Genomic DNA, 25,002 nt, shown 5'->3' on the forward strand with positions numbered 1-25,002 from the left:
CAAAAATTTTACAAAATTCTACAAAAGTTAAACTAATATTTCTATTATTTAACCTGAAAAATAAATTAGGCCCATTTCTACTACTAACAACATGAAAAGTGGACAGGAATTCACATGTAAGTTCTCGGTATGTAGGATAGTGCATGTCAACAAATTTTCTCATGCCAATGTCATTTAAAAATCGTTTAACAAAATCATACAAACCAAATGATTCTAGGGTAGGGCGGTGTAACCACCGAGAAGGAATTACCTCACGACCGACCAAATGCTCTAACCGTTCCTTTTGTTCCCGGCTCACGATCCGGATCGTCGGCCAGTACGGGAGTTGCAAGTCTGGGTTGTATTCCTCCCTCGAACTGGAGCTCCTACCAAAAATGGACCTAGCCCTCTTCGATGTCATGTTCAAGAAATGGGTTTGAAAATTTATTGAATTAAAACTGAAAATTTTTTATATGAAGGTGAAGAGGATGAAGAGAGGATCACAAATATGTAAAGAGTTTTGAATTTGGGTAAGAAATGGAGGAGAAATCTAAGAGAGAAGGTAGAGAGAATTCGAGTTTTAGAGAGAGAAAGTAATGGAAGAAAGAAGAAATGGAGAAAGAAAGAAGAAAAGAAGGAAGAAGAAGATGCGGAACAACTCGCGCCCGGTCGGGCGGTAGGTCGCCCGGTTGGGCGATCTGGGATATTTCCTATGCTGGTTCTCGCGCCCGGTCGGGCGATCTACCGTCGTGATATTCTTCTAGCTCTCGCACCCGGTCGGGCGATTTTTAAGTCAAAATTTTCGCCCTTCTCGCGCCCGGTCGGGCGAGGCTTGCCCGATCGGGCTGACAATTAAGTTCGTATACGACAAATTTCGCGCCCGATCGGGCGCCACTCGCCCAGTCGGGCGAAATTACTTATTTTCAGATCCTTGCTCTCGCGCCCGATCGGGCGGACTTCGCCCGATCGGGCCCGAGACTAAATCGGCGAAATATTAATTTTCTTCTTTTCTCCAAAATTTGGCTAACTCTTTTTCTTCAAACCTGTACAAACACTCATAGAACTCGTTAAATTCCCTCATCTCTCCTCTCATAAGAAAAAGAAAAGAAAAACTCGTCTAAAAAGCATTAAAAATACGGGTTGCCTCCCGCAAAGTACTGGTTTATCTAGGTCCCGCACGACCCTCTTACCAAGTATGATTTCTAGGACCCTTGGCCTAACGCTTGATCGGGTGGTTTCTCACCCGGTCTAGCGGTGTTTAGGCTGCGATGCGGCTTTCTGACATACCCTGTGGGACGCCAAATCACCTTATTTGGTGGATCCTCCTTAACTTGGACTGGGGGATCTTCAATGCTACGCACTAAAAATCCTTCTTCGATCGAAGGTTGCTTCAAATTGTGATTGCGTTCAACACTTGCAACTCGATCTGGTGGAACACTTACCGTAGGCTCGATTCGCACAACTTGCTCGATCGGTTCCACCTGTTCATCCTCGAAACCAAGACCAACAGTGTAAAGCGCTCTTTCTATTGCATCGACTTCCTTCTGCCATTTATCTATCTCATCTGGAAAGGATGCAACACAAGATACCGCCTCCAAGGGATCTTTTTCAAGAGCTTGGGGCTTGTTAGAATAATTTACAACCACATTAACACTGAAACATTTCTCCTCACTCATGGAGCTTTTAGGGGCATTATTCAGATTAAAAACGACTTTATCATCCCCTACTGATAGTGTTAACTTACCACTTCTTACATCTATGACTGCTCCTGCAGTGTTAAGGAATGGTCTACCCAAAATAATTGGGGTTTGCATATCCTCAGCCATATCAAGAACAATAAAATCCATAGGTATATAAAATTTACCTACTCTGACGGGGACATCCTCTAAAAGACCTAGGGGGTATTTGAAAGAACGGTCGGCCATTTGCAGAGTTATATTGGTAGCTTTTAATTTACCCATATTCAACTTAGAACACACAGATAATGGCATGACGCTAACACTAGCACCCAAATCACATAATGCATTATCAATCAAGAGATTACCAATATGACAAGGGATAGAAAAACTACCCAGATATTTTAATTTAGGTGGAGACTTATTTTGAAGTACGACACTACACTTTGCAGTGAAAGCTACTGTCTCTACCTCACTAATAGACCTTTTTCTCGTCAATATTTCTTTCATAAATTTTGCATATGAGGGGATTTGTGTGATCAATTCAGTAAAGGGAACTGTTACCTTCAAATCTTTTACCACCTCTAGGAACTTACCAAACTGCTTATCCAAGTTTGTCTTCAATTGACGATTGGGAAAAGGAAGTTTGATAATTGGCTTTGGAGCATTATTATTCTTGTCTGGAGTAGCCACCTTCTCTGGAGTTGTACCCTGCAATGGAGAATTAGATATGTTAGTATTATCCTTTAGCCCTGCAGGGCTATCAACTACATTGTTTGGTTTAACGAAATCAAGATTAGCATTATTTAATAAAACAGGTTCATCAACTCTGGCTTAGGGGGCCCTTCATAGTTTGAACCACTCCTTAGAGTAATTGCAAATGCTTGATCCGTAGGCCTATTCAGCTGTGCTGGCAGAGCTCCCTGTTGGCGGGCTTGTTGAGTAGCGGAGAGTTGCGCAATTTGATTATCCATAATTTTATTATGCGCTAGAATTTGATCAATTGTCGCGTCTCTGCTCTCCATGTGCTTTTGCATATTAGCCAACATTGCTCTAATTTCCACCAGAGAAGGGTCAGAAGATGAGGAGGGTTGTTGTGGCTGGTTCTTCTAGCTAGCATTGGGATGATAATATTTCTGCTGCTGTGACGCATGTGGTTCTTGTGGTGGTGGATTTTGAACATTAGTGCTCCGGTAGGAAAGGTACGGATGATTCCGATACCCAGGATTGTAGGTGTTGGAGCATAGGTTATTCTGCCTATAAGCTTGGAAGGCATTAACTTGCTCCACAGAACTCCTGCAATCTTGCTCCCAATGACCTACAATACCACAATTGTCACAGAAAGTCTCATTAGAATTATTATTATTAATTGCAGAAACATTAGCTACATTAGAAGTGCTCAGATTATCTAATTTTTGGCAAATAGAGGTTAGTTGAGCTTGCAAAAAGGATACAGAGTCGACACTATGCTTTCCCTTGTTAGCAAATCCTCTGGGATTCCCATATTGAGAATTGTGTATCGCCATATCTTCAATAACCTGACCTGCATCATCAACATTAAGATTCATAAATCTCCCACTAGCTACAGAGTCTAAAATTATTCTAGAGGAATTTCCAATGTCGTTATAAAAGGCTTGGATCAACTGTCATTGCGCTAAATTATGATGAGGGCATTCTCTTTGTAAGTCCTTGAACCTCTCCCAAGCCTCATATAAAGACTCATCGGCTTCTTGGGCAAAGTTCTGAATCGCACTTCGTAGTATTGCTGTTCTCTCTGCAGGATAATACTTGTTATAGAAATTCAAAACAAGAGTTTCCCAGTCAGTTATACCAAGTGTAGTTCTATTTAAGCCATTAAACCACAATTTAGCTTTTCCAGTTAAAGAGAAGGGAAAGAGAATCTCCCTGATTTGGTCTTGAGTAACCCCGGCTTGCCTGATGATGTTGCAATATTGACAATAATCGGCAATGTGAAGATTCGGGTCTTCACCCTTGGCTCCACTAAATTGCTTCCTCTCTATCATCGTTATAAATTGAGGTTTGATTTCGAATTGAACCCCATCAAGAGCCGGAGTAGGGGTGAGATGTGGAAAATCCGTAAGCTTTGGTTGTGAATAATCACTAAGCTTCTTTGGAGCCGTCATCTCTGATTCTGCGTCTGATGATGTCTCTAAATCGCTAGAATCAGTTGGAGGATCGCGGTGATTATTATTATTATCACCAGAATCCGCCAGGATTTACTTGTAGAAATTTTTCTGTCTATGGAAGGAACGTTCGACCTCAGGATCGAATGGGATGTAACCTGATCTGGAACACCTGGGCATAAACAAAAACTAGAAGCAAATATGAGATTTGTCTCGGAGAACTAACGTTCTCTGAGACAAAAAGGGAAATAATCTAGACTACAAAAACAATCAGAAATAAAGATAAAACCGTTTCCCCGGCAACGACGCCAAATTTTGACAGGGTAAAGTCGTATCCCCTAATCAAAAGTAAATACCTAAATCCTCTAACTAAAGTAGATAGGGAAGTAGGGTCGATCTCCACAGGGAAACAAGTCTTTTTACTCCTAATTAATTATTATAATCTAAATTATCTAAGTAACCAATATTTATATTTGAGTATGAAACTAAACTACAAAGAATAGGAATAGGGAGAAAACAATATATAGAAGGATCTAGGGCATAGGTTCACCAATAAATAATACTCCAGGGTAAAACAAAGTAATCAATCATTGACATTGCATAAATAACATGATTAACAAGCTCTCGCAATTTATTAATCAACATAGATCTAGCAGGCTCTCGCAATTTATTAGATCTAAGTTCTTATTGAAAATAGCCTTTAATATTAAATTAACATCTGCTCGATTCACCAATTCAATATTGCTATACTTTTACAAGCCGCAATTGTAAAACATTAAAACAATCCAATAAGAAATTATCATGCAATATCAAAAATCAATAATAGTCAATCATCAATGCATCAATTAACCAGATTGTAAAGGGATTTCGCTACGTATTTGGGGATGGAAATATTAAGTGGATATCCACAAACCCGCTCCACCTGCTATAAATATATGGACAAAAACCCGAATTAAATGGATGAAAAGTGGGTGACGGATGAAGCGGGTGATGGATCGGATCTGATGTGGATGATACTTTTTTCATCCGCTAACCATCCACCCACCCATTTAACATATATTAGATTTTTTAATTTAAGAATTTTAATAATAAAATATGAAATGTGCAAGAAAATTACTTATTTTTTATGTTGCAAATTAATTTTTCAAACATATATTGTTATTGTTTCATTTTTAATTAATAAAATAAAAAAAATTATTGTACAAATAACCGAATTTAGAGTTTATGTGAGTTTTTTTTTTCCATTTTAATACTTATCCATTAATCATCCGCTCCACCCATTTCATCCGCGGATGATGGATGGACGGATATGGATGATGGGTGAAGCGGATGATGAATGGATATGGATGGAGCGATTAAAGTAATGGATGGATGCGGGTGAAGCTCCACCCGATCCGAATCCGATCCATTGCCATCTCTATACGTATTACAATCACAGAATTAATCTACCGGTATTAAATCTCATCTCTCGAATCTCGACTTAACCATTTATAAATTAATCTGCCTATTGAAACTAGACATAAACATTAATTCTCATCTCTCGAATCTTGAATCAATATTGTCAAACTCATTCATAAAAGATAGGCCTAATCTAGTCACAGAGCATTAAATCAATCAATAGGAAATTAATCTAGCATTTATAATCAACAACAATAAATTACCCCTTCATATTATTTATTAGATCCCCATAAACCCTAGAAATTAAACTACTCACACATATTAAAAACTAAACAAATCAAAGCAATAAAATAAGACATGATTAAAGGAATAGAATAAATAACTAAGATTAAGAGAAGAGGAATCGTTACCAAAATAAATCTGGAATTAAGAGTAGATTAAGAACAAAAGTTTAGAGAGAGAATTCTAAGAGAATAATTAAGAGAGTAAAGAAAGTAAAGTGGAGAAGAAGAAGAGATCCTAAAATCGTATTATGGAGGAGTATTTATACTCCGTACAAAAATCCTAAACTAAAACAAATTAAAACGACGTTAAGCGTCTCCTAACAATAACACGTGCCCGATCGGGCGAGGCACCGCCCGATCGGGCGCGCCTTTTTTGCTCATTACTACTAATCTCGCGCCCGGCCGGGCGCGTCACCGGGCGCCAGCCTAAGCTTCTCCCGCCCGCCCGAGCGCGCCTCCGGGCGCCAGCCTTTTTGGCCGGGCGGCTCATTTGGGCCACTATTTGGACTTCGATTGGGCTCCAATTCTTCGGGCCAATCTGGGTTTCCTCTTTGGGTCTTGAATACTCGGTCCAAATGCCCCGGTATCACCTATACCAAGCCCTTAATCACCGGTTCGATGGCTCTAACCGGCCCTGGGCTATTGAATCTGGTGGTGCTTCTCCAATGTTCGTGATTGCTCCAAAATATCTCGTAAAAATACTCCAAAAGCATAAATCCCTGCAAAAGTCAACCAAATCTACGAAAACACTAGAAAACACCAATTAGTAATAAAAGTGGCTCTAAAGAGCCAAAAACACTACTAATCATGACCAAGGGACGGGGGTAAAATACTATATAAAATAGACACATCATAACGCGTTTTCGAAAATCAGATAAGTTTGCCGTACTGGAGGATAAAATCGTATCTTTTCCTCGAAAATGCTTTTTGATTTTAATTAAAACTCTGAAAAGTCAACAAAAGTCAATTTATCAATGCTAATTGAATTAGGAATGAAAAGAACCTTCTAGAAGAATCTAGAAGACTAAAACCATTCCTAATTGCATTAGGAATGATAAATCATATTAGGCCCTCCTCTAGATCATTGGGCCGTACATAAAGCTTAAACCGGGCCCAGTTTGGTAAATTGGCCATAACTTCCTCAATATTCATCGGAATTGGGCTTATAATATATCGTTGGAAAGCTCTTGTCAAGCCCCATCCAATTACACTACTATTGGACCCATATCATGGACCAACCAAACTGTATTGGCTATTTTCTAAAAATAAGTTTTCAAAAACAGAGAGAAGAGAAAAGAAATTAAAACTATCCGCAACACTAGACTTTCCACACTTTCACTTCATTCGATTATGATTCGACATGAGAGGTACTCATCACTGGGTTTGGTTTTGGGGAGACACAAATAGGTGTCTACAATTAGTAATGTGTTGCTATTATATTGCTTTTAATAATACTATTCTATCTGTGTTATTGGTGGGTAGATAATGGGTGACAATGAAGATATGGTTGACATCTGTCTAAGAGTGGGGGGTGCTTTTGTCCCTAAAAGAGTTAGCAAAGATAGACAGTTGCTTTGTTGGTGTGGGGGGTGGTGTTATTGTAGAAGAAAAGTCCAAGTGTCTAAGTTGGATGTACAGGAGATTAGGTCAGCTGTAATTCATGGATTTGTTAATGGTGATATGGAGGTGCCTGTGTATTTCAACTGTTGGTATAGGCAGAAGGGGAAAACATTTAACACTGGTAGAAGAGAATTAATCAACAGTGATGAAGTGAGAGGCCTTTTAGAGACTAGAAATGGAGAGGGGTATGTTGAAGTCTTTGTCACAGCACAGCCTAATTTAAAGCCCATAACTCAGCTCAACCCAATTCCCACCCAAAGGATAAGGTTAGTAAAAAAGTGAGGAAGGGTCAAAGTACTTCTACTGTCAGTAATAGGAGTAGCCCTAGGTTTAAGAAGGCTGAAACTAAAAAGGAGGAAAGTCCACCAAGGGAGAATTTTTTGAGGCAGAAATTGAAGGGGAAGGTTGCAGAAGCTGGAGTGTCTTGTAGCTTAAAAGAGAAGAGTAAGGTTAAAGGTAAAGCCTCAGAAAAGGCTAAAGCATTGGTGTTTGAAGAGCAGGATGTTGGTGGCAATAAATCTGATTACTCTAGCTCGGATTACAGTGATGATGACTTAGATTGGGAACCAGGTGAAGAAGAATTTGATGAAGGGGATGAAGAATGTTTTATTGATGGGTCTAAGGAGATCCTAGATAAGGTTAACAAGACTTTGAGGAAACTCCAAGGCAGTGGCATAGATCAGGGTGTTGTTAAAGATAAGAGGTCAGATTTGAAAGATGACCTGGATATAGGAACAGTCAGGGTCAATCAAGAGGCTGAAGATGGTGATTCAGAGAGTTCTAGAAGCTTGTGTGAATCAGAGGAGGATACTGCTCCATGGTTTAATGAAGATGTGGACTTCCAAAAGCCCATCCAACTGCAGCTAAGGCAAAAGTTCAAGAATGCTGAAATCTTGAGAAGGGTATTGAGACTGCATGCCATACAAGAGAGGTATGAGTTTTATTTCTTGCATAATGACACTAGGAGGATTATAGTACAGTGTAGGTATAGATGTGACTGTAAGTTCAACAGTTATTCTTGTAGAATGCCTGCATGTACATGTGTGGGGGGAGTAAAGTGTCATTTTAAGGTGTATGCATCAAAACTAGTGAAGTAGGAAATTTGGCAAATTAAAATCTGTAAATTGAAACACACTTGTCTTAGAGTGAAGAAGAACAGGATGATTATTGCTGAATACATAGCAGACAAGTACTTAGAGGAGATTAGGAGTAATTCTGCATGGAGAATTAAGGATATTAGGGCTAGGGTTCTTACTGACTTGGGAATTGAGGTGACATACTTTAAAGCATGGATGGCTAGGTTTAGGGCTAAACTGATCATATTTGGTTCAGCAAGGGATCAGTATGCTAGGGTGTGGGATTATGGAAGAGCTGTGATGAAGTATAACCCTGGTTCTGGGTGCAATGTGGTTGTGATGGTATAGACAGTCTTTAGCCCCCTTTGTTTTTGAGAATGTTCATTTGTCTGAGGCTTTTGAGAGATGGCTTTGCTAAGGGTTGTAGGCCAATGATTGGGGTGGATGGTTGTCACCTCAAGGTTGCATATCCTGGACAAATCCTGGTGGCAGTAGCTAAGGATGGGAATAACAACCTATTCCCTCTAGCTTGGGCAACAGTGGAGGCAGAGAATAAAGAGAGTTAGGGTTGGTTCTTAGAGTCCCTTATGGAAATGTTCACACATGATCAAGGAGAAGGGCTGACAATAATGTCAGACAGGCAAAAGGTAAGAGTTCATGTTTTTACATATTCATTTTTAGTTGTTAATCTTATCTTTATGTAAGTAATTATGAAGCAATGGCTGATGTAGTTCCAAAAGCTGAAAAAAGATTTTGTGTTAGGCACATTTGGGCAAACTTCAAGCTCAAATTCCCTGGGTCAACATACAAGGAACTGTTTTGGGCAGCAGCTAGAACAACAACTGAAGTAAGTAATATTCTCATACATATTCAATGTTTGTTCTTATCTTGCTTTTGAACTGGTTCCTGTGCTAAATTTGCTTACATTACTATCAGTTTAACTTCAAATTTGCCATGGACTCTATCAAAGAGTTATCACAAGAGGCATATGATTATTTGGTGAGCATTCCCACCCAGTCTTGGTCAAGACATGCATGTTCATCTAACTGCAAGTTCAACATGTTGTTAAACAACATGTGTGAGACTTTCAATGCAGTCATCAGGCCTGCCAGAGATAAGACTATCCTCACCCAAATGGAATGGATGAGGAGGTATGTAATGAATAAGAACAATGAGAAGTAGGAGGATTCTAAACAAATTACAAGCAACCTTACCCCTTATGTGAGGAATGTCTTGGCTAGGATAGAATTTGTTGCTAGGAAGTGTGTTGTGCAACCATCAAGAGATGAAACATTTGAAGTGCAGTTGATGGATGATCAAGAGTGTGTGGACTTACAAAAGGAAACTTGTACTTGTTATCATTGGGAACTAACTGGGATTCCCTGTGTGCATGCTTATTCATGCATGATGGACATGAGGGGTGACATAGAGGCATATGTGGACCCTTATTACACCATGGACTCATACAGGAAGGCTTATGAACCATGTGTCCAACCCATGCCTGGTCCCAAACACTGGGAGAGAGTGAATATGAGGGAACCACAACCTCCTACATTTAAGGTACAACCTGGAAGACCAAAGAGCAAAAAAAGAAAACTTGAACCAGGGGAATTTTCTACTGCAAGTGGACAGCCAAACACAGCAAAGAGGAAGAAACAATGCAATAAATGTGCAGGTTTTGGTCATTATGCCAAGACCTGCAAAAAACCTGCTGCGCCAGCAACTGATGAGCCAAGGCCGCCAATCAGACCACCCTCCAATACTCCTTGGATGGTGGAGGAGAGGAAGAAGAAAGAAGTCAAAGCTGCCAAAAAGGTATAACACTTGAAACATGTGTTTTTGTACTTTTATTAAGTTAGTTCTCCAAGCTGACTTAGTTATTCATTCCTAAAACAGAGCTCAAGTCAGCCAAAGGTAAAGCAGCAGGTTAAGTCAAAGCTCAATGCTTCCTCCAGCCAGCCTGCAACAACATCAGTTCAACAACCGTCACACACAGGTATGATAACAAGGGGCAAGCTGCAAAATATCAAGGGTGTAAACCTCACTCAGTGATGTAATAGTTAGAAAACAATGTGTTTTTATGTTTCACTTATGTCAGTTTTTTGTTGGGTTGTCATTAGCGTTAACATTTGAACAATCAGAAACTTGGGTTAGGTATATTTTGTATGGCCCGCTGTCATTGCCATTAAAACAGGTTGAAGTAAACACCTTTTAGAAAGTATTTATGAATATTTATGTTCACTTCACCAATTCCCCAATCAATCCCTACTTTAATGCATGCATGCTTTCAATTTCAAGTTAAAACCATTTGGAATGAACAACAAACACATGATAATAAATAGTTGGAATTCATTCACTAAAATATTTGGAAATTTGGAATTTCATTACACAAAAGATCCCAACACTTCAAGTCACAAAATGATAATTCAAACACCTACTTCTATTAGCTTACAACTACACACCCCTAACCATTAGGAAAACTACACCAATTGACAAACTAATACAGATAGCCATGCCCACCCATAAATAATTCACTAAAGAGACCCCCCCTACCTTGCAGTCCCTGTTCATTCTCTTTCTTTCAGCATTCAAAGTCTTGCATCTCATCTTCAAATTGTCAACTTCATTAAGTAGGCACCTCCTTTGCCCATTGATTTCATCAACTTCCCTTTTCAACTCATTCACTTCACCCTTAAGCAGCTTCTTATCCAACAAGAGGTTGTTGATAACCCCTGTTTGCCATTCTGTCCCATCGGGTTAATCAACCCATTCGAAGACCTTGCACCCCCTTGATTCTGTGACTGGATCAAAAAACTTGCAAGCTCTGAACTTCCTCCCTGGATACTCCCTAGTCCAGCTAGTTAGCCTCACCATTGCCACTCCGCAGTTGCATTTTTGCTCCTTTGAAGGGGAATAGCTCAAAGAAGACATAATCTACATCAATTGAGGATGAATATAACGTTTAGTGCTTTCTACACATACATACGAATTAAAATTCTCAACAACAACTTTCAATTAAAACTCATTAACATGAAAACCCCCAATTTCATTTTCAATTAAACCCTAACACCTGCAAATTGTGCATTTACATGACTAAATTACTAATCCAATCACCAAATCCAGCATAATACATGACTACATTACTAAACTAACCAAATTTAAACAATAATAAACAACCTCAACTTGCCATTACATTGGAGAGAAGGTGCGATTTTGATGTATGAACAAAAATACCTGTTACTACCTTCAATTCCTCCCTCGTACCAAGCAAAACCTAGAATTCTTGATATGAAATCGCTTTTTGGAATGAAATGCGACCAGAATCAACTTATGTAATCGAAAAATTTGCTAACAAAAGAAGAAAAATGGAGAGAATCGTGCATTTATAAGAAGATTTGTAAAAACTATCCGTTTGAGTGGGGCCCAGTAACAGTTCCGTTAACAGAAGCAAGATTTTGGTGGTAAATTCTAATTTTAATTTTTTTATGTGGTGTTAAAATAATTATTTTTTGGTGGTGTTAATATCAATTTTCATTGATTTGTCTGGTGTTAAAATCTAAAATTTCCTTAAATTGGAGTATTGATTTTTATAACGTGTTTTGATTTATTAATTTATTATTCATGTTTAAAAAGGATTGATTTTGAAAGCATGTTGGATTTATAAAAAAAGGGTTTGGATTATTATTATTAAAGGTCGAGTTATTGGATTTAAAAGAGAATTTATTGAATCATTGATTTATTATTATTTATGCTTTATAAGCATGTTGGTAATCCCACTATGCGGATATGGTATATTGATAAGGTCTTAGACTTTGCATGACCGGGTCTTTCCTCAAGAATAGCCTTGTAACATAAGGAGACTAACTTGGGGGGTGTGCACACTTGGGAGAGGAATTGGTTTAATTGGTTTTATTGGTTTATTATGAGGAATTGGTTTTTAATATGAGGAATTGGTTTTAAAATAATTGGTATTGGTTTTATTGAATATTGATATTGGAATATTGAGAATCGGTTTTGAATCATGAGTTTGGAATTATTGGATTAATTATTGGAATTGATTTCTAAAGCATGTTTACAAATAAATTGAGTTTAATTATCTTGCATTTACCGTACTTAGCATATTTTGCTAACCCCTACTTCTTATTTGTTTTGGTTTGCCTTGTTTACCGTAATGGTAAGCAGTGTTTATTTCAGGTGGAGTGAATAAATTAATGCATTGGAGTCCCGGGATTTGGTTTCATCAATTAGGAATCTTGGTATTTGTATCTATTTTTGAGTACTCATAACATTGGTTACTATTTATGGTTATTATTAATAAAGAAGAGTATTGAAGTTTCCGCTGCAAAGTATTATTTTGTTTAGTAAGTTGAGTAGCCTTGCGTAATCACGCGGCGATAATACGCCTAAGTCTATCTCGACGGTATAATTATACGTATTATACTAGTATTTTCGTAGAGGGAGATTTGGGGGTGTTACACTTTCCCCCTAATCACTGCCTGACAACCACCTCCTTGATTTTGAAAACACTAGAAAATTTATTTGGGGGTTTTTTTATTTTGTGCATCTTGCTTGTAATTGATGCTTGTTTTGGGTTTGATTATGTATGTATGTGATGGTAAGGTGATTTAGAATCAAATTGCAATCAATTAGGGCTTGATTTAAGCATGTTTGAGTAAATAAGAGCAAAATATTCGAATGGGGTGGTGGTCGCCTATGGAGATTAGGGGTAAGGGAGGGTTAACCGGCGATGGCGGTAGGTCGTCGGAGATACCGGGATTTGGGCGACGGTCCGGTGGGTGAGGGGGTTGCTTCCAAGGGAGGGGGAAAGGGAGGAAGAAAGGGAAGGGGCGGTTGGTTGTGGTTGGGGTGGTGGATTTTTTTCAGTAATCTAATTATTAAGTAATTGGGTGAGTTAGAGGTTAATTAGAAGAAATGGGAGGAAATTAGAATCTAATTAAGTGAATTAGAAGCTAATTAAGAAAATGGGTTTCCTCTCGCAAAAATAATGAACGTGGTGGTTTTTTTTTTAACCAAAAAGCTTTTAAAAGATTTTTTTCGCAAAATGGTGCTTTTAAAAGGTTTTCTTATATAAACAATGTATCGCACGGATTCTGACCTAATACTTCTACTACTAATAATAATAATATAAACCTCAACCCATATAACATTAGTAAGCCCAAACCCAATAGCCCATTATGAATTTCTTACGAATTTTTTTTATTATTAATTCGGATTTGTTTTCTTTATTAGAGTTATGATTCTTAAGAATTTCTTAGAGCAACTCCAACGACAAGCTAATTGTCAAATTAGCTTGCCATGCCACATAAGCTTGTAAGCTAATTGTCATTTTAGCTCCAATGACTAGCTAATAGCTTACAATTTAAATAATAGACCACACCTCCTTAATTTAAGTTGATAAATTTCTTTTTATTTATTCTAATTTGTTTTATTTTAGAAAGTTTTTTTTCAAGCAAATTAGCTTAACAAAGCTAATTTGGTTGGCCAAACTATTTACATTTTCTAGCTCCAATGATTAAGCTAGTAGGTAGGAATTATTTAATAATGCAAGCAAATCCTTAGCTACAACTATTGGAATTGCTCTTATGAATTTTTTTATATTATTATTAATTCGGATCGGGTTGGGACTATGAAATTTTTATTTGTATTGGATTTTGAAAACTTTGGATTTGGACTATAAAATGAAAGTCCAAATATATTTCGGATTGGATAGACTAGCCAAAGTCCGAACGGATACCCCTACGACTCAATGGGCAACCAATCCTAGTAACGAGCTTATCGGTGAAAAGCCGGGAAACTCCCACACAATATTCTAATAAGGGCATTTCTCCACTGCCAAGCATCGGAAACAACACTCAACGCCAAGGCAGGAGAGAGAAAGATTCACAAATCGCCATTATCACAGCTCTCAATCAATTTCTGGTTTCTTTTTCTTCATATTTTAAGAACTTCTCAAATTCAATTCAAAGAAAAATCATCAACACCTAAAAAAGAAAAAAGGGAAGTTTTTCTAAAACCAGCAAAAATGGTGAAGACAACGAAAGGAGGCAAAGTCATGAACCCTACTGATGCTTATCGGAAGGAGCTTCGTAAAAAGGAATTGAAAAGGGTTAGTGTTTTTTCCCCTTTTTCTAATCAATTTCTTTGTATTATCACTTTGTTTTGAATTCTAGGGTTTTCATTTTGAATGTTTCGTATTAATTTTGATTTTTGCAATTTTTGTATTGGTTTAGGTATTTTTGTTATTGCTTACTGTTTATGTTTATTCAATTATAATTTTTAGTTGATATTTGAACAAAATGGAGAAATTTGTGTTGCATTGTTCTTGCCAGATTTTTAGAGCTTGTTGAATTGTTTGCGGTGAACTGGTGTTGTAAAATAAAGAGAACTTATGATTATTGTGATATTGTTGAATTTCGGGGGATTGAATTTCATACATTTCATGCCTCTGAGGAGGAGGAGGCTATTGATTTATGAATTGGAGGAGATTGGATAAGTTGATCACACGAATAAAAAGTTTGATTGCGATAACGAAGAATTTCTGTTGTCTTGTTTGTTTATCATACTTGGTGTTTGCTGTGTTGGAACCATTTTTCTTGGAATTACACTTGCAATAAAATAGAGTCATTACCATTACCTTTTTCACTTGTACTCCGTAACATTAAAGTTTGCAATGAATGATGGAAAACTGAGGTTTTTGGGAAACTTTGGTGTGAGTTTTGATTGTGGTTAATACCTAAAGAAGATTTGGAGTTCAAAGGATGACTTTTTTTTTTTTTTACTTAAATGTCAGTTATAAAGAAGTTTTTTGGGCAGAGCAAATACATTCACTTTTGACTATAAATAGTTTGGCAATGGTCTCTCTCTCTTTTTATTTTTATTTTTAAGCCCTCTTCTTTTTGCAACGATTTTAGATGAGGTAACTAAACCAATTCAAGATGAGGTTCCATGGTGTATGGTGTTTGCAAATGATATTGTTTTGGTGGATGAAATTAAAGATGGGTTTTTGCCAAGTTGGAGCAATGGAGACAAAGGTTGGTTTAGAGGGTTTAAGCTATATCCGAGTAAGACTTAATCAAGGTAATCAAGATCGGGATCCTACTTTGGATCGATGAAAGGAGTAGGATCAAATTGGTAAAATCGGATCGTAGAATCGTAAGATTCTACAAAATTGATAAAAAGAGTAATAAAAAGGTTGCTACATGATTTGATAACATTTTTTAAGCATAAAAATGGTAAAATTTATAGTTTTAGTAGTTGGATAGTAATTTTCTTAGCTTAGAAAAAAGTTTAATTGCTTTAGGCTCATTTTAAAAAGTCAATTCTGACCGATCCCGTACAACCTTGTAATAATTTAAGTGAAAAATAGAATCGTCCGATCCTACCCGATCTTACCGATCCTACGGCGATCTTGCCTACTCTGCGATTTTGCATCCGATCCGATTCGTTTGGCTATAATGGGATCGCAGGATCGCACGATCCTACGATCCAGATCGCGATTTTGACAACAATGAACTGAATATTTGGTATATCGCTTTGGTACTCAGAGGAGGGCAAGTGATGAAGTGGTAAGTTTGGATGGAAAGGAATTGACCATGAGTGAATGTTTTAAAACGTGGCCCGACTTAAATGGAGGGCTTAAATGGAGAGCAGCCACAGGAGTGTTATGTGATCGCAGCAGTCCGGGTAGGACTAGCTCTATGGTACAGAATGTTGAGTTTCTAAGAAGGAGCATGTTAAGAAGATGGAGGTTACAAAAATGCGCATGTTAAGGTGGATGTGCGGGAACACTCTAAGTGATAGAATCAGAAATGAGGTTATTCGTAAGAAAGTAAGGGTGACAGGCATTGCAGACAAAATAAAGTAAAATCGCCTGCGTTGGTTAGGCTATGTAAGACGGAGACCCGAGGGTGCATCGGTTCGAAGAGTGGGACCATGGAGGGATTAAACGACGGAAAGGGAGATCGAAAATAACTTGGTTAGAAGGAGTTAGGAAGGATATGAAGTATATGGATTTGCATGAGGATGAAGCATTGGATCATAAGGGTTAGAGGAGGAAGACTTTTGTGGATGACCACACAGAATAATCATATTTGGTTCATGTAGCCGACCCCACTTACGGGATTAAGGCTTTGATTGATTGATTGATTGTAGCACATGGAAAGATATAGATGCCTTTTTGAGTGTCATATGTAGAAAGTGCAGTATGGAGGGGCTTATTATAGGCGAATGTTGTCTGTTCGCCATTTATGCCGAATGGAATGTTAGCTAGAAAAAAACTTGATATCAGTGTTTGAAAAAGCGCTGGCCCCAAGGCAATCAGGGATGAGCGCTTAATTTGGTCTGGGCGAGGCGTTTTGGGTTATGCGCACAAAAAGTACCCGAGGTGCACCAAAAGCACCCTGGCGCAACCGAGGCGCACTTGAAGCAAACTTCAGCCAAAAATTTTTAATTGCGCCTCACTTCAAAGAGGCGCACTATTGCACAATCTAATTTCTGCTCTCCATTTGAGCCACCCAGAAGAGTCTATAGTCCCTTAGAAGTATTACGTGTAAATAGTAAGCATGATGGAGCTAATGAATTATGGATCAGAAAGACAAATTTTTCTGGTGGATATAAAGCTATTTAGTGTTAGTAGGTATATCCAGAAAATCATTTAGAGAAAACAGATGATCTTTCTGTTTGTATATTTGTATGTGGTGCCTAGTGCTACCAATTGCAAGATTCCCAAGTTTGGTTGCAGTTGCTGTACTGACTTTCAGCCTCAGGTACCTGAAAATTGAAATTGTCGAGGTAGAGTTTGACAGCTTGTAAATGATATAGTCACAGGAGCTGTGGACACCGGTGTTGTGGTTGTCATGTGTGTAGATGGAATTTTGGAGAGAATGACATTTGTGTTGGTTTACTGCTTTTGTTTTAGATATGTTTTCAAGATGGATCACTGGTTTCAAGGTATATTATGAGAATATTGTCTTGATCTTTAATTTGTATATAAATAAAGCTTAAGCTGTCATGATTTATATGATATGTTGTCATTGTACTACTTACGGGATTAAGGCTTTGATTGATTGATTGTCATTGTACTACAATCTTGATTGAATGCATTTGTTTAGATTATCCTTCTTATGACTCTATCTTATATCTATATGATTATTGGCTTGGACAGAACAAGAAAGAGAGAAAAAAGGTTCGGGAGGTTGGTCTTTTGAAGAAGGATCCTGATCAGATCAAAGATCAGATTCAGAAGTTAGAGATGATGAGTAAGCTGACATTACTGAAATTATTTGCTTCACTAGATATTGAGCAAAGTTTGATGGTCCTCATGCTTTTGGCACAATACATTTCCTCTATGCTTTAATATATTACTTCCTCCATTTTTTAATATTTGCAACACTTCCCGGAAATGGAAATGTCAGAATACCTACAACACACTATAATTCGAAAGTTTTTGTGGTAGAAAAGTGTACTATTAGTCTATTACCCTTATTTAATGCTCATGGCCCACTTAATTATACTCCTAACAATCACTCAACCCCATTTTAAGTGTGTTATATCATGTGAGACCCACTTTTTTTTAAATACTGTGAAAAAGTGTTTGTTGCAAGTGTTAAAAAACGGAGGAAGTATCTGTTTTAACTTTGAAAGTTTATATCTATTACTGTTTGTTTCTTTTTTATGTGAAGGAAACTTCGCAATGGATTGTTCACATAGCAATCTTTTCTGTTTGGATATGAAAAACAGATTTCATTCAATAGCACAACAAAAAAAGAAACCCAATATATCAAAACAGGATGCTTTTGGGAAAGCCCTGTAAGCGTGAGCTTAAATAGAAGCTTAATACACCACTTGCTCCACAAAGTATTCAATGAAGATTGAAGACACCTGACCATAGATAATTTTGTCATTTTGCTTCAATTGAATCATCTTCAAATAACTGAAAATTATCCTACCACAGTATTTATGCTCCTTACACCTATCAAACTTTATATAATAAATCTGCAATTGGTCTTGAAGAGTAGCAAGAGCAATCCAATGAATCCCAATAATCGTAAGTGACCTCTGTCAAAGTAACAATGCAACAAAACAATGTAAGAATAAATTATTTCCTGTCTTTTTACTATTAACACATTAAAAGAACACATGAGGTGAAAGATCCTTAAAAGGTCTGTGAGCCTGTAGATAATCAGAAGTATTGAACTTTCTAGAACTAGTAACTAAGTCAAAGCTTTCACTTGCATCTTTACACTTAATGTTCTGATTTTGCTTGCAAGTTGTCCCTTCTTTGCTGTCTCTAGTTGTGTTAGGATGCTTTCCCTCGAGAAAAGTGTTGTGTAACTTTTGTCAAAGAGAGTAATAGCAGGTTTTTGGCATTTGATGGTTGGTATGGGACTCCATCATGATCATGGTGATAAGGCTAGGAAAATTAAAAGTTTTTTGATATTTAAGTCTCCTACTGTATCGCTTATTTACTTTATAGTATATATCTGGCTGTTAGGTTTCTGTCACAGGAACACCTACAGAATTTCCATTTCTTAACGGCGTGCACTTGCCATTTGGGATTGAGAACTTTGTTGTTGTAGATATCTTTGGCTCTCTGCAATCTTTTATCTGACTTAATTGTTCATTCTTCCCCCCAAAATGCACAGAGGCTGAAGGTGCACTTGACAAAGCAAGAAAACACAAGAAAAGGCAGCTTGAGGATACTTTGAACCTTGTTATGAAGAAAAGAAAGGTATGTATGTATATGTTTGTCCTTTTTACTATCTATGTTATTTGCGTTTGGTGCCTCTATGTCCCAAAGTAAACATTAGGTAACTTGATATACGTATAGTTTTCCTGAGGGCACTTTGAACCTTGTTATGAGCAAGTATTTTTAGTTAGATGAAAAAGGAAAGGGTAAACGATACTCCCTCAGAATCTTGTTACACTTTGGTCCCCACACTCTTTCATTTAATTTTAATAATACCCTATTAATGTCTATCACATCTACTTTTTCAATAAAATAACAATTGATAAACAAACAACCACTTGTCACAATGTCACCTATAGCTTTGTGCAAAGGTAACGCAAGTTGAGTGCAATACTGTGACGCATGGAGTAGCTATAATAAAAAAATAAAATAAAAAATAAATAAATAAAACAATTAGAGGGGATCAAAATTGCTTTTTTTATTTTTATTTTTTACAACCTAGCAAATGTTTCATTCATGAAAACAGGTGGCCGTGAAGCAATATTTATACTTAAATAATGTAGAATGGGTAAAAAGAAGCTGCTGTAATATGTGGGATTTGAACCCAAGACATGAAATATTAATATAAGGGTCTATGTGAGCACTCTTTTCCTATTTACCGGCTGTGTTGTATGTGACACATGAGCTACGCTTAGGCACACTGTCTTGTCATTCACTCATTCTTATTTGTTTGTCCCTCCCTGAAACTTCTTTTGCTGTTTTATAAAAAAGGATCCTCTAAAGGGATTTCATACCGAAGAGATGTGAAGCACCAAAATATTGAGCTACTTGCGAAATACTTCTTCCATCCCAAATTAGGTGTCACATATTTCTTTTTGGGAAGTTTCTTGTTGGCTGTTTTGTTTCATTTTGAAACTTCTACATAGGAATAAAAAGTAAAGGGTGCCCTATAGGCTATAACTACTCGCTTTTGCTACTGCTCTACTTTAACCAAGCCACTGCCAGCCCGTGACCCCTTGACGCCGAAGCTGCCCTTGGCCAAAGAAAGAATTTTTTTTTCTTTTTTTTTTCAAAATACCCATACCTCCTTTATCATTGAGCAGTCATCTAGGGGTGGTGGTTTATGAGTAGTGGAGGAAGTTGGCAGTGGACTAGATAAAGGTGAGGGTGGTTCATTGAGCAGTCCTTTTGGGGTAAATTTTTTACCTTGCATTTACAAGCTACCCCACTTGCTTTTTCATCCTCTCTCACTCTCTCTCCTCTCCTTAATATATGTGCCTAAATCAAACGCATCAACTAAATAGAAACGGAGGAAGTATAAGGGAAGGAGAAAAAACTAGATAAGTTGAGTAATAAAATCTTAACTAAAATTTAATGGCCTTTATTTGTCCCATTTTTGAAATTGAAGTCCAAATGGATATGAACCATTATTTGAACTTGTAGTTTTGGTACACCTAGGTTTAAATATCTGAGGCCACGCTCCTTTGCTAGAAACGGAGAACCCAACCCATTATATCGTCAGGAATTCACATTGGGGCAATATCGATTAAAGTCGCATTGCTTTATATTATTGTGGGCTTTGATTTGCTACCCAACCCTCATGTGGAGCTTAGTTCCTACATGGAAAAGGCAATGAATGGAAAAAGGGGATGTCAAAATAATTGACTTTTGCATGAGTATTTTAGATAGACAAACAAGAAAATAAAATTTGTCAAAAAGTACCTTATAAAATTAGGTTTTGTGAGATAATTTTGTACTCCATCCGTTTTACTAAGTGTTACTCACTTACGTTTTACGCGGTCTCCCATAAACTACTTTGACCATCAAGTTCTTTGATTGTGCATTAGTAAAATTATACAAAGCAAGTATATTGAAAATTCATAACAATACTAATCTAATAAGATCAAACTTGATAATATTTTTTCTTATATATACACAATTAGACATGTTCAAAATTTTAAAACTTTGACCTTGTGAAGAGTAAATGGGTAGAACTCTAAACGGAGGTAGTATAAAAAAAATTATTGTAATTTACACCTCCCTTCGTCACTTTATAATCGTTACATTTGGAATCTTTCTTTGTTAAAGCGCGTAAAGATTAAAAATTGACGGAGGAAGTACCTTTTAAAGCATTTTCTAATGTAAGATGTTGACCAGCCCATGTGCTGATTACAAAACCATACATGAGGCATTTCCCTGATAAATAAATGCATGAAACCATAATGTGTGCTGGATTTTTTTTTGTTCTTTTCATTTTTGTATGACCTTGGAATAACTTGAGATGATATGATGATTTATGCTTTTGTTTGGCAGGAGTATGAAGAAAAAATGAAGGAAAAGGGTGAGGATCCAGTTATGTTCAGGTACTTCTCCTTTCATTTTGTTTTGTTGCAACAGTTATGTATAAAATATTTTTCTCTGATACAAGGTGAATCTGCTGCAGTCATTTGGGACCTGTACAGAGACGGACTTCAGCCGAAGAGGAGGAGAGAGCAAAGCATCCACAACCTGAAGTAAGTTATGCTTGATCCTACTTTCTTTTTGTTATACCCTCTGTTTCGCTCTGATAGTCTTGCTTAAGAGATCATGTTGAACATATAGTCTTTAAGTCTTGGTTAAAGATGATGCATTATCATTATCTCTGTAATGTGAAATGTAAATGGACACTGGGAGTGGAATTAAGAAAATTAGGCATCAGTAGTGGACACTGGACAGAAGAAATATATTTCGCGACTTTCTAATTTTTGAACTACTTTTGCCTGTTCCCCCTTATTTATTTATGTTTTATATGTCGTTTGTTTGTGTGGACCTATAGGATTCTGTATACTATCATCCAACGTTAAATCCCACAGGAGCTCCACCCCCTGGAAAGCCTCCTATGTACAAGTCTTCTATAGGTTTGTTCTTCTTCTAATAGCACCATTTTTATTTTTATTGTTATTGTTATCATTATAGCTCTGTTTATGGTCTACTCCTTGTGCCTGCCCCCTTTTTATTCTTACATTATATAATGGCAGGGCCTCGGATTCCATTGTCAGAAGCTTCCTCGTCAAATGGTGCTGCATCTTCTGTAGATCTTGATGGTGTTGAGTTGCCTGCACCGCCTCCGCCACCTCCTTTGCCGAATATGGGTGATCCTGATGACACTGATATACCCTCATCTCTGCCTCCACCACCTCCACCACCGATGCCTCCGAAGTCTTCGGATTCAAACTTGGCATCAGCATTGCCTCTACCTCTACCTCCTCCACCACCTCCTGGCCCTCCTCCTAGAGAGCTTATTGGAGTTCGTCCTCCACCCCCTCCGTCCACTCAGCCACCACCACCACCTGGTATTTCTGGAAGTGAGAGGGATGGCACTACTTCAAAAGATTCGCAGGTAATTCTCATTCGTGACTTTGGCAAAGGTCTCACTATCCCTGCAATAATGCTGCCCTCCCACCGTTTTGGTTGGAGGTTGGTATTTGTGGGCTGATGTCGTGATACCCATGTGTTATTATTTCAGAATTGATTACCAAATTGACTGAAGGATCAAGATGTACTTGGACCTGCAATTATGCTTCCCTCCCTCCTTTTTGGTTGGAGGTGGGTATTGGCAGGCTGACATCGTGATACCCTTGTTTTATTAGTTCAGAATTGAATGACCAAATTGACTGAAGGATGTACTTGAACCTTATATTGCTGCCTTATGTTTGATTGAAATTATATTGACTTGCACTTAAGCAATGCTTGCTTGGTTTAGTACTTGATTCACAAGGAGGTTTCTATAATGAGAAGTTATTGATATTGAATGGTAATTCTTTGCAGGGATCTAATATTCTCCTCCCTCCACCACCTCCACCACCTGGAATTCCCCCAAAATTTGCAGGGAATCAATCTGGTGTTGAACCTGATGCCGTAAATCAGGAAGTGGGCAATGATCTTCCAAAAATGGTCCCACCACCTCCATCACGGCAGCCTCCATTATCAGGTATGCCTGGAGGCCCAGGACCAGCTGCACTCCCTGCATTACAGCCTGATGTGCTACCCCCAGGCATTTCAAGATTCCCTCCACCCCCTCCACCAGACACAAGGCCACCATTATCTGCTTCTGGATTTCCAGGGCAACCTGTACCCCCTGGAATTGCACCACTTATGCCTAGGCCACCTTTTGGTCCTCCCCCTGGACCACCTCCTATGATGAGACCTCCACTTCCTCCAGGTCCACCACCGATGATGCTACAGGATGATTCAACTGCAATGAGGCCAACTGTTCCACAGAAACCATCTTATGTTAAATCAGCTGCACCCACAGTTGTAAAGAGGCCTCTAGCTCAGCACACACCAGAGCTCACAGCTATGGTATGTTTACTCTGGCTTGAAGCAGAAGCTGTTATTCTTATAAACCTTGCAGTCACTTGATGAATTGCACTTTTGAAATGTTTTCTGTTTTGCTTAGTATTATTTTGGTTGGATAGAGGTCTGGGTGGATTCTTTTACAGTATTTGATTTTGAGGTTTGGGTGGAAATTATGATGTGTTGAGCAAAAAGCTTTTTGGCTGATTAGGTCTGCGATTGTAGTATATAGATTATGTGATACCTGACCGTGGACAATCTTAGGAATAGATAATTACTAGTAGCTGTAATAGATTAAATTTCTGAGTTTGTTAAAATGAGCTAACAAGACAGATTAATAAAGATGGAAGCTTGATATTGATTAACAATGCCCGAAACTTCAACTACAAAAAATAGCTTGATTCTATTACTCTTCACTTAGTAACTTGAGGCTACTTGTCTCACTTACAAAACATCACGAGGAATAGATAATTACTAGTAGCTGTAATAGATTAAATTTCTGAGTTTGTTAAAATGAGCTAACAAGACAGGTTAATAAAGATGGAAGCTTGATATTGATTAACAATGCCCGAAACTTTAACTACAAAAAATAGCTTGATTCTATTACTCTCCACTTAGTAACTTGAGGCTACTTGTCTCACTTACAAAACATCACGAATCGCATGCATTCTACTGCCATGTCACTTCCTAGTTATAATTAAGGACTACTACAAGTTAACCTAATATTAATTGTGTTGGTCACTACTCAATCAGAGTATTATGTCTGCAGAATTCTTGTTGCTCCCTCCCTTAGTGTTTCATTGATTAGTTTTGTCCACATCTGTCCCCCCCCCCTCCCTGCTGCTTGTCTCTTCCCCCTTTGTCTTGTGTGTCAAGTTGTTTCCTCCTTCGAGTGTAAACCCGAATCGGTAGCTCGGGAGTGCATACTGAGTCCATTTTAGTAGTTTCTTACTGTTTGCCTTCAACATGATGGCAGATGTGTTGTGATACAATGGATTTTACGGATAATACTGCTGTTGAAGTGCTTAGCTTAAGCTTTTGTTAGACATATTAGATTTACAATTGCAGCATATGAGTTTTATGATACCTGAGTTGGTAGAATATTCTCAGAAAAGCTAGTTTAGTTTGTAACATATTGAATTAGTGATGTAACTTTTTATACAGATTGGAAATTAAAAACTTATTGTGTTGTCTGATACGATTGGTTTTATGTCACTGGTGTTGATTATCATACTATAGCGTTATTAGTTGGGTAATTTACCTTTTTTAAAAGGTCAAAATTATAACATCACTGTTGTGGATCATATCTAGACAATATTCATTTTTATGATGTGGCTACAGGTTCCTGCATCTGTACGTGTTAGAAGAGAGTCTGCTCTTCCAAAGCCAAAACCAAAAGCAATGATAAACGCACCTATCTCTCAACAGCCCATGACTTCTGCTCCAAAACCAGAATCAGTAACAACCACATCAGCACCAAAAGCACCAAGCATTGACGATTCATATAATGCTTTCTTGGAGGACATGAAAGCCCTTGGCGCTCTTGATAGTTGACGTGAATATTATTGCAAGGGATTCTTATTGTCTTAATCTACAGGCTCGTTGTTTATTTGGGTAATTCTCTGGTTAGCTGTATTTAAAAGCTTCTGTAACAATCTATTGTAGCTGAGAGTTGTGGTACTAAATTTTGTTTACAGATCCCTGCCAATAGAGAGAACTAAAAGTCTAAAATGGAATAATTTCTCATTTAATGACAAAATTCTTCTGATTCTAGTTCTCTTA

The 25,002-nt window shown here is 37.7% G+C and overlaps 2 protein-coding genes across 2 annotated transcripts; both read left to right on the forward strand.

Moving 5' to 3' along the window:
• Window positions 1-8,554: 8,554 nt before the first annotated feature.
• LOC110692234 lies at window positions 8,555-10,229 on the forward strand. Its single transcript, XM_021869230.1, has 5 exons — window positions 8,555-8,738; window positions 8,894-9,024; window positions 9,114-9,328; window positions 9,419-9,992; window positions 10,074-10,229. Exons 1-5 carry the CDS (start codon window positions 8,555-8,557, stop codon window positions 10,227-10,229), a joined length of 1,260 nt encoding a protein of 419 aa, XP_021724922.1.
• Window positions 10,230-13,906: 3,677 nt separating this feature from the next.
• On the forward strand, window positions 13,907-25,002 carry LOC110691396 (vegetative cell wall protein gp1-like). Its single transcript, XM_021868324.1, has 9 exons — window positions 13,907-14,304; window positions 17,362-17,455; window positions 18,842-18,927; window positions 21,199-21,248; window positions 21,329-21,398; window positions 21,701-21,782; window positions 21,903-22,264; window positions 22,693-23,226; window positions 24,562-25,002. Exons 1-9 carry the CDS (start codon window positions 14,221-14,223, stop codon window positions 24,772-24,774), a joined length of 1,575 nt encoding a protein of 524 aa, XP_021724016.1. The 5' UTR covers window positions 13,907-14,220; the 3' UTR covers window positions 24,775-25,002.

Source organism: Chenopodium quinoa, unplaced genomic scaffold (genome assembly GCF_001683475.1).
Source record: "Chenopodium quinoa cultivar QQ74 unplaced genomic scaffold, ASM168347v1, whole genome shotgun sequence".
NCBI classification, from domain to species: domain Eukaryota; kingdom Viridiplantae; phylum Streptophyta; class Magnoliopsida; order Caryophyllales; family Amaranthaceae; genus Chenopodium; species Chenopodium quinoa.